Source organism: Wyeomyia smithii, unplaced genomic scaffold, assembly GCF_029784165.1.
Source record: "Wyeomyia smithii strain HCP4-BCI-WySm-NY-G18 unplaced genomic scaffold, ASM2978416v1 HiC_scaffold_8, whole genome shotgun sequence".
Taxonomy (NCBI): domain Eukaryota; kingdom Metazoa; phylum Arthropoda; class Insecta; order Diptera; family Culicidae; genus Wyeomyia; species Wyeomyia smithii.
In genome coordinates, this window is record NW_026599221.1 from 35688 (window position 1) to 53335 (window position 17648).

Below are 17648 nucleotides of genomic sequence, written 5' to 3' on the forward strand. Positions count from 1 at the left end.
GTCGGCCGGGGGGATTTAAGCGGTTGCTCGTAACGCTTCGGTGTAAACGCGTATTCAGCCCGTGCGAGTTTCGCTGATATATGGACTTCTGGCGTGTGGTGATTTCGCGAAGTGAACCCAGATATTTCATCATATCTTTCTTATCTTCATCAACGTTAAGTCGGAGACTGCTCGCGCGTTGCATCTAAATTATTACATCGGAAATCGAAGTAGATTTCGTTGAGTCGATAAATATCATTTCAACCCCCGCGTCGGTACCTTCCATGAGGTCGTATTATCTTCAGATGGATCAACAACGCGCAATTGTTTTAGGTATAAAGAGCATCACCTCACGAGGAGATATACGGTAATTTTAAGTTGTCTCGGTTTAGTAAAAAATCCTGTATCCTCGCGTACGTTTTATTGTTGCGGTGTTACATTGTCAAACTAAATAAGTTCGAATCACATTATGAATATCGTGGCGGATGTAATAAACTTTTAGACGCGGCACTTGTTCTGAAAAACCCGACATTAGCGCATCGTTTACCAAAACGAACCCTGCTGTATACCTTCCCCTTTATCCAACATCCCAGTGATTTCTCGTGGAAGTGCAGAGGTGTTCTCGGCTTCCAATAAAGCGAGTATCATGTCAACATATTCCTATACAAACTCCTTCTTTGACCTGCATTCGGATGCGGCCGGCGCTGGTATTGCCTAATATAAAGATTTAGGTCACCTGTTTTTACACATTGAGGATGCATGTTGGTCCCAAACATCATCTGTTGGTTCTTTGTGTAATTACAGCTGATCTGGCAATAACGGAGTAGCAACCGCGGGCGGTCAATCATGCTCATGCTCATGCTCAGTAGAATAATCTGATGACGTGTTGGATTAAACGGAATTCTGTCTTTCTCTGAAACATTCTCCATCATGCTGCTGCTATTGCTATTCGATCGAACCGGTTTACATTGTTACTTGTTTCCAACTTTGTAAAAACATATTCACGATGATTTCCGTGCAGTTATATACAATTTGAGGCCTCCGGTTAGAAAAATTTAGTTCTTCTTCCATGCATGATTTTTTAAAGATTAAGTCTTCCGCCATGTGACAAATCCGGACTCATCCGAAGGCGTCATTTCGTATTCCAGCCCCATGATTACTGGTAGTTACACCGTATGAATCTAAGCATGATTACTTCTGAAAAGAAAATAGGTAAACAAACAAAAAAGAAACACAACCTAGTGAATGAAACAAGAATAGGATTGTTTTATAATTTGAACAATCTGCTTCTGTGAGCTCTATGTTTCTTTCCCCCAATTAAAATTGTCACTGTTTCAGAAGACCTAATATTTACAACTTCATATGGTTCCTTTCTAAGTGGTTTTAGTTTTTGACCCGCACCAGTGGTTATATTTTCCAAAAATACATTGTCACCTATGGTTAGATTTATTGGGTTCATATTTCCATTAAAATAAACTTTTGAAACTTCTTTAATTTTTTGTGATTTTTTTTTCTAAGCACTCTTTGGGTCTGTCAAAGAGTATGTTTCAAATTCATAACATAATCATACACAATATTAGGTTCTTTGGTTAAATCTTGCGGGAATGCACATACTTGACCGAATATCAATTCGTATGAAATGAAATTGGTACTTGAGAGCGGTGTAAGCAAAACAACCAAAAGGAGTTACTAACACCAATCGTTTTGTTTATTTTCAATTTCAGCTCTCAACAATTTTTCGAGAGTACGATGACAACGCCCTAACGCCCTATTAGATTCTGGATTATAGGAACTAATGATGATTTTTGAATCCTTAACAAATTGTCTAATATCTCGTTTCATGTTTCGCCATCGATATCGACTTGCATCTCTCTATGAGCACCAAACAAAGATTTGTGATAAACATGAAGAACTCTTCTTATTTCGTTATGATTGGTTGACCGTTCTAGTGTACCTTGGTGTATTTAAACAGTAACTGGACAATTTGCAAAATCATATTTCATCATTAATTTGGATAACATTGAAGAATGACTCATTGAATTGGTTGTGATGTGGTCAATTGCACATTTCTTGAAATGATTTTTCAAACAAAATGATTTAATTTCCACAAAAGCATTGAAACTTTCAGCTATTGACAATTGATAAGTGCTTTTTATCAAGTAATATTTGTTTGGATTCTAGGCAGTAAATTTAAATTTTCACTTTATCTCTTCTGTACAAAATAAAAAACACTTTCAATAGTTTTTTGGGAGCATGTTCAATTGAATCTAAAATGTCAAAAACTTGTGATCGCAATAAGTGAACATCATATTGATTTTTAAATGTAATAAAATTTTCACAACTTCTTTTTGTCAGAAAATTATCAAAATCTAATGCGCTTTGTAATGGCAAATAAATAAAAACTCATCTTGATTTTCTTTGGAACTAGTATCGGCATCATAATCATGGGAAGAATTTCTTCCGTCTCGTTTAATAATAACAACACGAAACGACTATCTTGGAAAACGAATTTCACTTGTTTTAGTATTAAAAAATGTTTCAATACGTTCTGTTTAGTAATTTTCGAACTTCAAACATATTGCTAAAACATCCTCGAACCTTTTATAAAGTTTCTTCGGACGATGTTGAAAACTTTTGTCTATTGTAGTATTGACAAAATTATCATCTATCATATCTTTTACATTTACATTCGTATTGTTCGTAGTATTGCCAATTTTGGTCAACTTGCATAGCAAGAACATTTTGAGGACATCAGTCACTTCTGTTAACACTTTGGTAAGTTTTCTCCAGTGTTTGCTTTTAATTGAACTTCGCGTTGTTATATCGCGTTGTTGGCAGATATGTCTTGCAAAAGATTTGTTTCTGATCTTTTAGAAATATGAATTCCTGCGTCTATCCAGTATCCGGATATGGTATCCTGCCTAAACAATCTGCTACTTCGCTTAGCAACACATTTCGTTATCGTACTCCATGAGTTCAAGTCTCCATCTCATTAACCTAGAACATGGATCCCCGAGGTTGAAAAGGTATAGTAACGGCTTATCGTCAGTACCAATAACAAATGTTCGACCGAAAACGTGTGTCCTAAATTTTCTCACGCCGAATATGATTGCCAATAATTCCTTTTCGATCGTAGAATGATTTATTTCAGCTTTACTGAATGTTGTACTCGCGAAAGCTATTGGTAAGTCCAAATCTTCGCCCTGAGACAAAACTGCACCTATTTTGAAGCGTCTGTTGTAATTATTAATGAATTATTTTTTTTGTTTTTTCCTATCATCAGGATGTTGCAAAACTGGTGGTTTGGCTAATTTCATTTTCAAAGTATCGAATGCATCGCAACATCTTGAATTCCATACAAATTTAACGTCTTTTTTCTGCAAATTATGCGAAGGTAATGGTATCTTTGCGAAGTTAGATACAAACTGACGATAATAATTTGCAATTCCCAAAAATGACCTTTACTCAACAATATTTTTAGATACTGGAAATTCAGAAAAAGATTCAATATTAACAGTATTTGGCAGAAATCCATTCGCGGAAATCGTGTGACTTATATAGTTCAATTCTTTTCTTAGGAAACTGCATTCATTCGAGTGGAGTTTGAATTTAAATTTTCGCAAAGTTTCCAACAGGCTTTTCAATTGTTCGTTATGTTCAAACAATATATAACCAATGTATTCATTGGAGTCCAGTAGAGATTGGGTTCATGAGTTGCATGAATGTGCTAGATGCATTCATCAACCCAAAAGGCATACGAACATATTGATATTTGCCAGATGATGTACTACAACTTGTTCTATCTTTGTCATCTATATTCATTAGAATTTTATGATAACCTGATGCCATGTCCAAAGTTGAAAAATACACGGAATTTTGTGATTGCTTAATTATATCAATTATATTTGGTAAATGATGTATATCAAGATTGGTTTTTCATTAAATTTTCTAAAATCTACTACAACTCTAAATCTTTTGTTACCATCAGTACTCTTTTTCGGAACCACTAACGAAGGACTGTTATATGGACATATACCAGGCTCAATGATACCATCTTTCATCATTTCATTAAACTGCTTGTTGACTTCCTCTCGATACGTTTGAGGTAATCTATACTGTTTTACATTTATTAGTTCACCAGAAGTCATATTTATCGCATGTTTTATTTCATCCATAGGACTCAACTTATCGTCTGCGATAAAGAAAATATTTCCATGTTCACTTAATTATTTTTGTATGCTCTTTTTCTCTTCAATATCCAAACTGTTATCCAATTTTATTACATTACTTAATTTATCTCTTACCGGCGCAATATTTGTCTCAATCCGCAATGTAAGTTATAATTCTAAAGGTTCGCTTTCATATTTAATTTCATTCAAATTTACTTCCTGTTCATTTGTATTTATCAAGAACATTGTAATTAAATTATTTCTTACTTCACTGACGGTACTGCCGATATAAACCCCTGGTCCAATTTGTGTATTCTATTTTCTCCTTTAAATTACATGCTTCAATTCTACAAGATTTTTTTTTTCACACCTAGCTGGTATGATTAAACTCAGATGTCCTTTGTCTTTATTAGTCGTACAAACTTTCACAGAAATCTTTTCACCTGCAGGAATGAGGGATACACTGTGATTAGTATGTTCAATTTTATCCGGTTGCAAATGAGCAGAAGACTTTTGCGGATAAGTTTCTACTATTTGGTCCCTTTCTTGACTAGAATTGCGGAAATATTCGGTAGGCTGACAAACAGTGTTAGATGCTAATACTGGCCAGGTATTAGAACCATCACCGCTACCACCGTACATTCTGTGATGGGTATTCATTCACATATTCATCTTCGCTGTTACTCATTTGAATATCTCCATCAGTATATTTATTAAATAAATCTTCGATCAACCATTTGGATTTTTCACCATTACAGTGAAACAATAAAAAGTTGTTTTGTAAATCGTTCACGCATTCTAGAGCGTTCAACAAATCAATACCCATGTTTCCGCCTACATCTTATTAACTAATATTACTATCAACAATATGGAATTTTATTTCAATAGATTTACTAGAAGAACAATGTATAAAGTCTGTCACTGTACCTAATGTTGTAACGAATTCATTGGTAATTCCACGTAAGAGTAGTATTCAAAAGTGTTAATTTTTTACAATCTTTCACTGCATCAACATTCGATAAACTTATATTTGCTCCTGTATCGACCATTAATTTGCAATGCTTTTCATTTATAGAATTTTTACAATCAATATATATCAATTGCGCGGAAAAGAGCATTGCAGAATTTTCTCGATACGATTCGTAAAGCTGAAGAGTGTTCATCTTTCTTGCTGTAAATGTAAGCTTCATTCTTCGCTGTAAGGTAATGGTTAAGACAGATTCGCTGTACGAACGAAAATCCAATGCTTTGACAAGTCTCTGTAATACGTCCCTTAAATTTAACCAAAAATAATAACTAAAACACATATTTCGATTATTCAATTTTATTATCATTTTATTGTTTTACACCTTAACGTTTGATCCGGTACACTTTTTCTTGCACTTTCGGATGAAAATAATGGAAAAACTTTTCGTCTGCAACAACTTGATGAAGAAGGTAATCCCAATTTTGATGAAGGTAGAAGACAATCATGTAATTGATGTATGACTTTCAAATTATTGAAAATGCAAATTTTTGTTTTTAAATAAATAATGTACGATCGTTTCACCCAACGCTAGTTTGATTATGTATTTTACGAATCTTTTACGAAGTTAGATTACGATAACACCGGTAGGGTGATACACTGTAGAAACTTTTCATTCTGCGTTAGATGGCGACACCGAAACAGCTTTCTACACTTTAAATGCAGATGGCGACACTAAAATAGTTGCTCATGCCGACATATAGGTGGCGCTTTGTGGGAACTTTTATTTGTCAAAACTAGATGGCGGCACCGATACAGCTTTTACACTTTACATGTAGGTGGCGCCACTTCAATAGTTGTTCGTGTCGACATATAGGTGGCGCTCTGTGGAAACTTTCAATTTTCAAAACTAGATGGCGGTACCGAACCAGCTTTTGCGCTTCAAATGTAGGTGGCGCCACTAAGGTAGTTGTTCGTATCGATACATAGGTGGCGCCCTTGGAAGCTTTCCATTTTTAAAACCAGATGGCGGCACCGACACAGCTTTGGCGCCTCGAATGTAGGTGGCGACTCTGAAATAGTTGCTCATGACGGTATACAGGTGGCGCAGGTGGCGTCTAGTTAATTTAGCGGATACAATCACCCCCGAATCTTCCTCGACGGTAGGTGGCGGTAACGAAGGTAGGTGGCAACACTGTGAAAACTTTTTTCGATTGCCTATGTGAATTTAGATGGCGCACCGGAGAAGCTTATTAAGCTTGTACATGCACCGACGATTCTAGGTGGCAGTATTCTGGCTTTTTCCTTACATTTATTGCTAAAGTGCGAATTTAGATGGAGTTAGTGGTGAATATTAGTAAGTATTTGAACCTTTTTTTCTCACTTTTCCCCAGTGTTTATGCATCGAGAGAACCATTTTGAGCGCCATTAACTATATATATACGATTAGGCAGAGAAGTATTCTCAGAGGTGAACCAGCCTGGTGGCTGAAAGCCTCTTTAATAAAGATAATAAAAAAAGAGACGTATTCTGGATTCGGCATAGGATCGATCTCACCGATCTGTCGGCCATAAAAGTAAAAGTAAAGTATCCTTACAGAAATTAAACAGAAGTAAAAATATTGATAGAACCACTTCTAGAATTGTTAAATATATTCAGGATCAGGCAGAAATTGAACAGAAATAATTAAACATTCATTCAATCGAACCATTTCTAGCAGCATACACTTAATATATAGATGGGATTATGTATGCGGAAATTATACAGGAAAATAAACATCGGTAGAATCCATATTGAGCGTTATCGATTATATATAGAGTTAAAAAAACGAAGCCAAAAAGCGGCCAGAAAGCGGTCGAAAAGGGACAAAAAGCGGCGCTTGAAGAGCGTAATAAGGAGTGTGTGGAAATGGAGCAGCTGTATCGTTCACAAGAAACACGTAGATTCTACGAGAAACTAAAACGCATCCGGCGCAGGCTTTGTGCCGCGAGCTGAAATGAATCAGATGATGGAGCTGTGAAATGAAATGAAAGATGGAAGAATCTTGACGGATGAACGTGTGAGGTGATATCGACAGGTGGAAGCAGCAACTACTACAATGAACACTACTTCAATGGCCCAGAGGCAGAGGACCAAGCCGAAGACAAAGGCGGTAGGAGGAACGACTTCGTCAGCACAGCGGATGAGGGAGACATACCGCACTACATACCACGATAATAAGAGTGATGCTGTGTGGATGCTCAAGAACAACAAATCAGAGCTGCAAAGGCTGGCATCGCAGCGGAGCTTATCAAGCTGGGCCCGGATAGGTTGTGGCTTCCTGTCTGCATCAGCTACCGCTTAAGGATCTGGCTTTACAGAACAGGAAGGAGGGAGTAATATAATATGCCCAATATAACAAGAAGGGGGCGACAAGTTGGAATGTGACAACTACCACTACCGAGCGAGAGCGAGAGCGATCACGATTCTCAACGCAGCCTACAAAAAAGTGCTCTCCCAAATCTCATTATCATCCCGGCCGTCTCTCGCCGCTAGCACGAAGGTTTGTAGTTGTGGGAAGTTATCAAGCCGGTTTCGTGGATATGCCCATCGCCCAATCGACAACGGACCAAATTGCAAACGCTGCGGCAGAGATCCTCCAAAAGTGTCGCGATTACCAACAACCACCTATTACGACACTATCGACCGTGTGAAGGCTATGGAAAGTTATGGACTTCCCTGCGAAACTAACAAGACTGATTAGAGGATATGGATATACAAGTGCTGTGTGAAGATATCACCGCACCCGTTTGAGACACGCAAGGGGCCGAAGACAAGGCCTCCTGTTCCTGTGTTCTCCTGCCTCTTGAAGTGAAGGTGTGTGTTATGAACACACGTGCGTGTGCGGCCTTTAACATGCGGGGCACAACAAATAAATCAATAAATCCAGCCAGTTCATCTGAAAGGACCAGGCGTCCAAGCGGTTGCTCAACAGTGTGTAAACCAAGCTGAAAAGCATGTGCAGGATTGAAGGTGAATACGTCGAAGACCAAGTATCTGCTAGCAGGGGGAACCGAGCGCGCCCTATCGCATGAGCATATGAGTAGAGATGAGTTCGAGGTGGTTGACGAGTTTCGGATGTTTGTTCGGATCGGATCTGACTAACGAGTCAGACAACAACTGCAGCAGAGACGCGCAGCAGCGCAGACTGGAAGTCGTGCCTACTACGGACGCCACAAGACACAAGTTGAGGTCTAGCAAAATAATAAGACCGGTAGTCCGAGTAGGGGCACGAGACTCGAGGACTAGCCGTTTTCGAACGACGTGTGCTTAGGACTATGAATGAACCATGAGCTGGCGCAACTCTCCTGTACTTCTAAGCCCAGTAGGAAGGGTACAATGGGCGGTAAGAATGCCGTGGTGTTGTTCGTCTCGAATCCGACTAGGAGAGCTAGGTGGTTGGACCAAGTGGAGCAAGATCTCGGAAATGTAGGACGCTCTCGAGAGACAAGCTGCCTGCCATGGACCGCGAGTGCGTTGGCGTAACATTGTGACTGCTTACCTCTTACCACACAATCCCAAGCCGTGGTGTGGCCTTTGCTGTACACGTAAGAGTCGTCTCCATTCCACACGATCGATGGCTGCAGTTCGCCAGCTCTGCAGTCTGCGTAGGGTCCGCCGGTCGTCTTTCACCTGATCGATCTACCTTGCCAGCTGTGCACCTCTCCGTCTCGTCCCACTCCCTAGCCCACCGCAACCTGCCAATCTTAGCGGTGTGGACGATAGATGGATGGCTCCCCAAGCAGCTCCTACAGTGTTCGTTCGTGGTTCATTCGCCTTCTCCGCACTCCGTTCTCCTTCTGCAGTCCACCGAAGATGGTACGCAATACCTTCCGCTAGGAAACAGGCAAGGGCGCGTTGGTCCTCGACAAGCATAGTCCATGTTTCATGCCCGTAGAGGACTACCGGTCTGATCAGCGTCTTGTAGATGGTTAGCTTGGTTCGGCGGCATATGCTACTCGATCGGAGCGTCCTCCGGAGACCCAAGTATGCACGATATCCTGCCATAATGCGCCGTTGAATTTCTCTGCTGGTATCGTTGTCGGCAGTTAGCAGTGAGCCCAGATACACGAACTCATCGACGACCACCTTGATTTCATCACCACCAACTTGTACTCGAGGTGGGAGGTTAGCACTGTCTTCTCGTGAACCCCTTCCTTTCATGTGCTTCGTCTTCGATGCATTGATGACCAGACCCCAGTAGTTGTGACTGAGCTCTCCTGTTTCGCCAGGAAGGTAAGTAAGTTCAGTCACTAACGCCACCAATGTGCTCAACCTGAAAGCAAAATAGAACCAAAGAAGATGAAATCACTTGTAACTCTTTATATGTTAACGCAACCAAACAAACTCATAGAAATACATACACTCTCACCTAGTAGGTTCACTCGTAGGAGTGCTATTGCTAATAAATCAATTACATATCATATTAAGCTGCTGCTAGTCTTCCCTCACCTTTTCCTTCCTTCCCCGTTGTCCGATATGTCATTATGCATCCATTTTCTCTAATTTTGCGCTGTATAAACCGAATTAAATGAAACATGAGAAACCTGAAATCCTTTAATATCAGTGATAACGTACCTATCATTTGGCAATACTTTCTTCATTTTATTCGGTCCTTTAATAACTTTTGCCGATAGTTTATTTGTGTCATTTATTTTTATTACCACAAAATCTCCTTCCAAGTGTTGTGTATTTGCGAGTCTTTTTTATCGGTTGTAATTATATTATGATATCCTCAAACATCACTATCAAGTATCTGTGCTCTGTCTTGTAAATTTCTTGTAAATTTATATTTTCACTAGCCCTTTGGTTATTTCTAACAAAACATTCAATGTTCGAATTTTCATTGAACAAATTATTCTGTTGTGTGCCAAATGATAATACACTGGGGAACACTTGGCAATTGACCTGTTATATGTATTATTAAAATGTATGTAATGTTTGGCAGCAGTTCATCCCATACACCTGGCTCATTAGACACTTTTGCAAGCGTAAGAGTTAGTGTTTTTTTATTCGTTTTGCTGGCCCATTCGCTCTAGGTGTTCTAGATGCTCTTTTTACAGGTTCATTGTAATGTTCTTTACTAAATCACTAAACTTTTTAGATGCGAAACAAGCTCCTCTATCAGTAAAGATTCTCTCTGGTTTGCTATAAAAATTATAATAATTTATAAGATGTTTGATTACTTCTTCTGAAGTTGTTGTTTCAACGGGGAGCAATTGCGTAAATTTTGTAAAAACGTCAACTATAACCGATATGTATCTAAATCTATTTGAAGTAGGCCCATTTGTAATGGCTCATAGTGATTTATCAATAATTTTAAGGAAACCCTCTTCCCAGTTAGAAGTCGGGCTGAGAATATACAAGTTAGGCAATTTGGAAAAAAAATTTCACATATTTATTTTATGCTGCTGAACCGACATAAGTTTTTATTTTCATGAATTATTTTTTCTTTTCCTATATGTCCCCCATTATCGTGACAGATTCTGAGCACATTATCAATCATTAGTTCTGGAACGACCAACAAATTTATTTTGTCATATTTTTTTCTTCTAGCAAAACTCTGCTGCGGTAATAGAGTGCGGTTTGTTTTCCCGGAAACTAGACCAACAATTGCTGTTTTCAAGCAGAACCTATCGAGTTTTTCGCGTTAGTAGAATAATCTGATGACGTGGATTGGAGATCGCAGTAAGCTACGAAAGCGAACGGACGCGAAAAGTTTTCGTGTCACAATTTACAGAGTTTCGATTTTGTTTTGTGAAAAAAACAAATATTTATACAACTGGAATTACTCATACGAATACGAACTGGAGTCACGCATAGGAATTGGTTAACTGATCCCGTTGTTGCTGCCCTGGAGTCGAACAACCTGTGCTCAAGATCTTTTGTTGCTGTTCATCGCTGGCAGTTGACGCATCGTTTTGATATTGGAGTGCTGTGCATTACAGAAGACCAGCTCCGGTGGATACTCGCTGTAACGAGATTAGGGAGGCCGAAAGTAAAGGAGACACATCGGTCTGCCTCGGTGCTTGGAACAGCTAAGTTGTTTTTTTTTTTTATACTTCTATTCTGGTGTGAGTTTTTTCAAACTTCGGTGGACGATCCACGCGATGGAGGTGGACGTAGCACAGTGTTCGGAAAGGACTGAAAGCAGGGTCAAATAAATAACTCCTTGGGGTTCCTTCCTAGATCTTCGATATCTTCGCGAGTTCATCTTGAAAAGTGCAGTAATTTATTTTCGGTACCTGGGTGAGTCATTGATGAGAGTCAGTTGTTATGATGTTATGGAAAGTTCGGGCGAATTTCGTTTTATTTTTGGTCACATAGTTGCTGTTTTTTTCACTTGCTTTCTTGCATTAGAGAATGAAGAATAAACAGATGTACATTATATTTATCGTATGAAATTGTGTGCATTCGCGTTGATGAATCTGTGTGCAATATAATGCCGAACTTGATGTTGAACTCCATACCTTTTTATGACTTTTCTAGCTTTTGAATAATTACTCTGCTCCCAGACAGAGTTTTTGACAAATATGTTATATATTCAAGTTAAAAAATATAATACGAGACATGATTACTTTAGCGTTTCGAGGATAAATTAAGAATTTTATGTTGTAAATAGTGTTAATGCACTTTTGTCTAATATTTGGGCTTTGGATGCATGAATGTTACCATGTTTTTGATATTTTGTTAAAGAAACAGGAGATATAAACCGTTTCTCAGTATAAATGGAACTCAAATTTGTTTCATATTCCTTTCAGAGATTTGAATTAATTCATATTCCTTTCAGAGAGCGAGTAATGGCGCTATAACCATAAGCAAAAATGCTAGGACTAGAGTTAGTACTCAAGTTCCAACCGTAACAGTTGAAGCGAGTAAAGGCGCTATATCCTTGGTTTTGAAACCCGAACATAAGGAGGAAATACCTATGTTCCATCCCAGGAGATTGGTCAACAAAGGAGTGTACTTTCTTAGCTTTATCACTCCCAACGAATTAGGTATATTACTTCTTACATACGGATCGGTTGGTACGGATTGTCCCCGATCTTAGATTATATTGTATTATATTGCGCTACACAGTAGGCCTGGCCGTTGACAAGAAAAATGTATGGAAATCATTTTTTCAAATGATGGATATCATTTTCCAGGATCCTTTCAAGTACTGGCTGTGTTAGTGTAGACTAGACTAGACTAGATTTGAAATTAGCATTTTCTGGTATTTAAAAACGTTTCCGGCGATTTTAAGCTTATTTTGGTATCATTTTCTTTATTGGCCTCTTCTAATTTTCTGTATTCAATTTGAGATCGCTTTTTGTTCTGGCCTTTTTGGCATTCTGAAACAATTTTCGGCGTTTCTGGACTTCGAATTGGGGATCATTTTCCTTCCTGGCCTTCAGAAACATTATTCGGCGGTTCTGAGCTTGGCTTGAGATCGCTATTGTTTGGCATTTTTGGCCTTCGGTAACGTTTTGGACTTCAGAAACGTTTTGCAGCTATTCTGAACTAAATTTAAGACAATTCTGGACTTCAGAAACGGTGTCCGGCGATCCTGAGCCCAATTTGAATCAGTTTTTTTTTGGCTTCAGAAACTTTCTCTGGCAACTGAAAGCTAAGTATACGTTTTGTCTTGTCTGTATTGTAAAGTGATATTTTGATGCTTGTTTCTAGTTTTACTTTATGTGAGAAAACAGATACAGAGAGCTTTTGATTTCATCGTTGAAATTGTGTGCGCGGTATTTTTTTTCCGCAGGGTTTCAGTAACAAGTTTTATTTTTGTCCACAAAGTGTTAGTGTGGTTTGTGGAGTTTGGAGTATGTGTTTCTCAGGAATCATATGCTTTGATTTTTTTATTGTTCTAGCTTTTGACCAGTTGTTTTACATAATTTGTTATATTTATGACTAGTTCGGCACTTTGTCAATAAATTTAAAAATATGTTCAGGCTTATATGTATATTTGCTTTTATTAAATTGTTGAGGCTTTGGATGCATGGAACATTGCCAATTTTCATATTTATTAGGCGTATTAGGCGTACATTGTTAAGAGATAATCGACGTAAACGCCGAGTTCCTGCGCGTATGTGTCGGCCGGGGGGATTTAAGCGGTTGCTCGTAACGCTTCGGTGTAAACGCGTATTCAGCCCGTGCGAGTTTCGCTGATATATGGACTTCTGGCGTGTGGTGATTTCGCGAAGTGAACCCAGATATTTCATCATATCTTTCTTATCTTCATCAACGTTAAGTCGGAGACTGCTCGCGCGTTGCATCTAAATTATTACATCGGAAATCGAAGTAGATTTCGTTGAGTCGATAAATATCATTTCAACCCCCGCGTCGGTACCTTCCATGAGGTCGTATTATCTTCAGATGGATCAACAACGCGCAATTGTTTTAGGTATAAAGAGCATCACCTCACGAGGAGATATACGGTAATTTTAAGTTGTCTCGGTTTAGTAAAAAATCCTGTATCCTCGCGTACGTTTTATTGTTGCGGTGTTACATTGTCAAACTAAATAAGTTCGAATCACATTATGAATATCGTGGCGGATGTAATAAACTTTTAGACGCGGCACTTGTTCTGAAAAACCCGACATTAGCGCATCGTTTACCAAAACGAACCCTGCTGTATACCTTCCCCTTTATCCAACATCCCAGTGATTTCTCGTGGAAGTGCAGAGGTGTTCTCGGCTTCCAATAAAGCGAGTATCATGTCAACATATTCCTATACAAACTCCTTCTTTGACCTGCATTCGGATGCGGCCGGCGCTGGTATTGCCTAATATAAAGATTTAGGTCACCTGTTTTTACACATTGAGGATGCATGTTGGTCCCAAACATCATCTGTTGGTTCTTTGTGTAATTACAGCTGATCTGGCAATAACGGAGTAGCAACCGCGGGCGGTCAATCATGCTCATGCTCATGCTCAGTAGAATAATCTGATGACGTGTTGGATTAAACGGAATTCTGTCTTTCTCTGAAACATTCTCCATCATGCTGCTGCTATTGCTATTCGATCGAACCGGTTTACATTGTTACTTGTTTCCAACTTTGTAAAAACATATTCACGATGATTTCCGTGCAGTTATATACAATTTGAGGCCTCCGGTTAGAAAAATTTAGTTCTTCTTCCATGCATGATTTTTTAAAGATTAAGTCTTCCGCCATGTGACAAATCCGGACTCATCCGAAGGCGTCATTTCGTATTCCAGCCCCATGATTACTGGTAGTTACACCGTATGAATCTAAGCATGATTACTTCTGAAAAGAAAATAGGTAAACAAACAAAAAAGAAACACAACCTAGTGAATGAAACAAGAATAGGATTGTTTTATAATTTGAACAATCTGCTTCTGTGAGCTCTATGTTTCTTTCCCCCAATTAAAATTGTCACTGTTTCAGAAGACCTAATATTTACAACTTCATATGGTTCCTTTCTAAGTGGTTTTAGTTTTTGACCCGCACCAGTGGTTATATTTTCCAAAAATACATTGTCACCTATGGTTAGATTTATTGGGTTCATATTTCCATTAAAATAAACTTTTGAAACTTCTTTAATTTTTTGTGATTTTTTTTTCTAAGCACTCTTTGGGTCTGTCAAAGAGTATGTTTCAAATTCATAACATAATCATACACAATATTAGGTTCTTTGGTTAAATCTTGCGGGAATGCACATACTTGACCGAATATCAATTCGTATGAAATGAAATTGGTACTTGAGAGCGGTGTAAGCAAAACAACCAAAAGGAGTTACTAACACCAATCGTTTTGTTTATTTTCAATTTCAGCTCTCAACAATTTTTCGAGAGTACGATGACAACGCCCTAACGCCCTATTAGATTCTGGATTATAGGAACTAATGATGATTTTTGAATCCTTAACAAATTGTCTAATATCTCGTTTCATGTTTCGCCATCGATATCGACTTGCATCTCTCTATGAGCACCAAACAAAGATTTGTGATAAACATGAAGAACTCTTCTTATTTCGTTATGATTGGTTGACCGTTCTAGTGTACCTTGGTGTATTTAAACAGTAACTGGACAATTTGCAAAATCATATTTCATCATTAATTTGGATAACATTGAAGAATGACTCATTGAATTGGTTGTGATGTGGTCAATTGCACATTTCTTGAAATGATTTTTCAAACAAAATGATTTAATTTCCACAAAAGCATTGAAACTTTCAGCTATTGACAATTGATAAGTGCTTTTTATCAAGTAATATTTGTTTGGATTCTAGGCAGTAAATTTAAATTTTCACTTTATCTCTTCTGTACAAAATAAAAAACACTTTCAATAGTTTTTTGGGAGCATGTTCAATTGAATCTAAAATGTCAAAAACTTGTGATCGCAATAAGTGAACATCATATTGATTTTTAAATGTAATAAAATTTTCACAACTTCTTTTTGTCAGAAAATTATCAAAATCTAATGCGCTTTGTAATGGCAAATAAATAAAAACTCATCTTGATTTTCTTTGGAACTAGTATCGGCATCATAATCATGGGAAGAATTTCTTCCGTCTCGTTTAATAATAACAACACGAAACGACTATCTTGGAAAACGAATTTCACTTGTTTTAGTATTAAAAAATGTTTCAATACGTTCTGTTTAGTAATTTTCGAACTTCAAACATATTGCTAAAACATCCTCGAACCTTTTATAAAGTTTCTTCGGACGATGTTGAAAACTTTTGTCTATTGTAGTATTGACAAAATTATCATCTATCATATCTTTTACATTTACATTCGTATTGTTCGTAGTATTGCCAATTTTGGTCAACTTGCATAGCAAGAACATTTTGAGGACATCAGTCACTTCTGTTAACACTTTGGTAAGTTTTCTCCAGTGTTTGCTTTTAATTGAACTTCGCGTTGTTATATCGCGTTGTTGGCAGATATGTCTTGCAAAAGATTTGTTTCTGATCTTTTAGAAATATGAATTCCTGCGTCTATCCAGTATCCGGATATGGTATCCTGCCTAAACAATCTGCTACTTCGCTTAGCAACACATTTCGTTATCGTACTCCATGAGTTCAAGTCTCCATCTCATTAACCTAGAACATGGATCCCCGAGGTTGAAAAGGTATAGTAACGGCTTATCGTCAGTACCAATAACAAATGTTCGACCGAAAACGTGTGTCCTAAATTTTCTCACGCCGAATATGATTGCCAATAATTCCTTTTCGATCGTAGAATGATTTATTTCAGCTTTACTGAATGTTGTACTCGCGAAAGCTATTGGTAAGTCCAAATCTTCGCCCTGAGACAAAACTGCACCTATTTTGAAGCGTCTGTTGTAATTATTAATGAATTATTTTTTTTGTTTTTTCCTATCATCAGGATGTTGCAAAACTGGTGGTTTGGCTAATTTCATTTTCAAAGTATCGAATGCATCGCAACATCTTGAATTCCATACAAATTTAACGTCTTTTTTCTGCAAATTATGCGAAGGTAATGGTATCTTTGCGAAGTTAGATACAAACTGACGATAATAATTTGCAATTCCCAAAAATGACCTTTACTCAACAATATTTTTAGATACTGGAAATTCAGAAAAAGATTCAATATTAACAGTATTTGGCAGAAATCCATTCGCGGAAATCGTGTGACTTATATAGTTCAATTCTTTTCTTAGGAAACTGCATTCATTCGAGTGGAGTTTGAATTTAAATTTTCGCAAAGTTTCCAACAGGCTTTTCAATTGTTCGTTATGTTCAAACAATATATAACCAATGTATTCATTGGAGTCCAGTAGAGATTGGGTTCATGAGTTGCATGAATGTGCTAGATGCATTCATCAACCCAAAAGGCATACGAACATATTGATATTTGCCAGATGATGTACTACAACTTGTTCTATCTTTGTCATCTATATTCATTAGAATTTTATGATAACCTGATGCCATGTCCAAAGTTGAAAAATACACGGAATTTTGTGATTGCTTAATTATATCAATTATATTTGGTAAATGATGTATATCAAGATTGGTTTTTCATTAAATTTTCTAAAATCTACTACAACTCTAAATCTTTTGTTACCATCAGTACTCTTTTTCGGAACCACTAACGAAGGACTGTTATATGGACATATACCAGGCTCAATGATACCATCTTTCATCATTTCATTAAACTGCTTGTTGACTTCCTCTCGATACGTTTGAGGTAATCTATACTGTTTTACATTTATTAGTTCACCAGAAGTCATATTTATCGCATGTTTTATTTCATCCATAGGACTCAACTTATCGTCTGCGATAAAGAAAATATTTCCATGTTCACTTAATTATTTTTGTATGCTCTTTTTCTCTTCAATATCCAAACTGTTATCCAATTTTATTACATTACTTAATTTATCTCTTACCGGCGCAATATTTGTCTCAATCCGCAATGTAAGTTATAATTCTAAAGGTTCGCTTTCATATTTAATTTCATTCAAATTTACTTCCTGTTCATTTGTATTTATCAAGAACATTGTAATTAAATTATTTCTTACTT

At 37.5% G+C, this 17648-nt stretch overlaps 1 protein-coding gene and 2 long non-coding RNA genes across 5 annotated transcripts; all 3 read right to left on the reverse strand.

Moving 5' to 3' along the window:
- Window positions 1-843: 843 nt before the first annotated feature.
- On the reverse strand, window positions 844-1667 carry LOC129733799 (uncharacterized). The gene is made up of 2 exons (XR_008729718.1): window positions 1334-1667; window positions 844-1176 (listed from the first exon to the last, which is right to left on the reverse strand). It is a non-coding gene; the product is annotated as an uncharacterized LOC129733799 (long non-coding RNA).
- A 4936-nt stretch (window positions 1668-6603) lies between these two features.
- LOC129733796 (uncharacterized) lies at window positions 6604-10819 on the reverse strand. Of its 3 annotated transcripts, none has more exons than XR_008729714.1 (3): window positions 9730-10819; window positions 9524-9664; window positions 6604-9427 (listed from the first exon to the last, which is right to left on the reverse strand). XR_008729714.1 is itself a non-coding variant. In XM_055695311.1 (3 exons), the coding sequence occupies exons 2-3, from the start codon at window positions 9642-9644 to the stop codon at window positions 8794-8796; spliced, it is 675 nt and encodes a 224-aa protein (XP_055551286.1). In that variant the 5' UTR covers window positions 9645-9664; window positions 9730-10819; the 3' UTR covers window positions 6604-8793. The 3 variants fall into 3 exon arrangements, 1 of the variants encoding a protein (XP_055551286.1); XR_008729715.1 differs by having other exon boundaries at window positions 9516-9664; XM_055695311.1 differs by having other exon boundaries at window positions 9604-9664.
- A 3255-nt stretch (window positions 10820-14074) lies between these two features.
- On the reverse strand, window positions 14075-14898 carry LOC129733801 (uncharacterized). Its single transcript, XR_008729719.1, has 2 exons — window positions 14565-14898; window positions 14075-14407 (listed from the first exon to the last, which is right to left on the reverse strand). It is a non-coding gene; the product is annotated as an uncharacterized LOC129733801 (long non-coding RNA).
- Between the last annotated feature and the right edge of the window lie 2750 nt (window positions 14899-17648).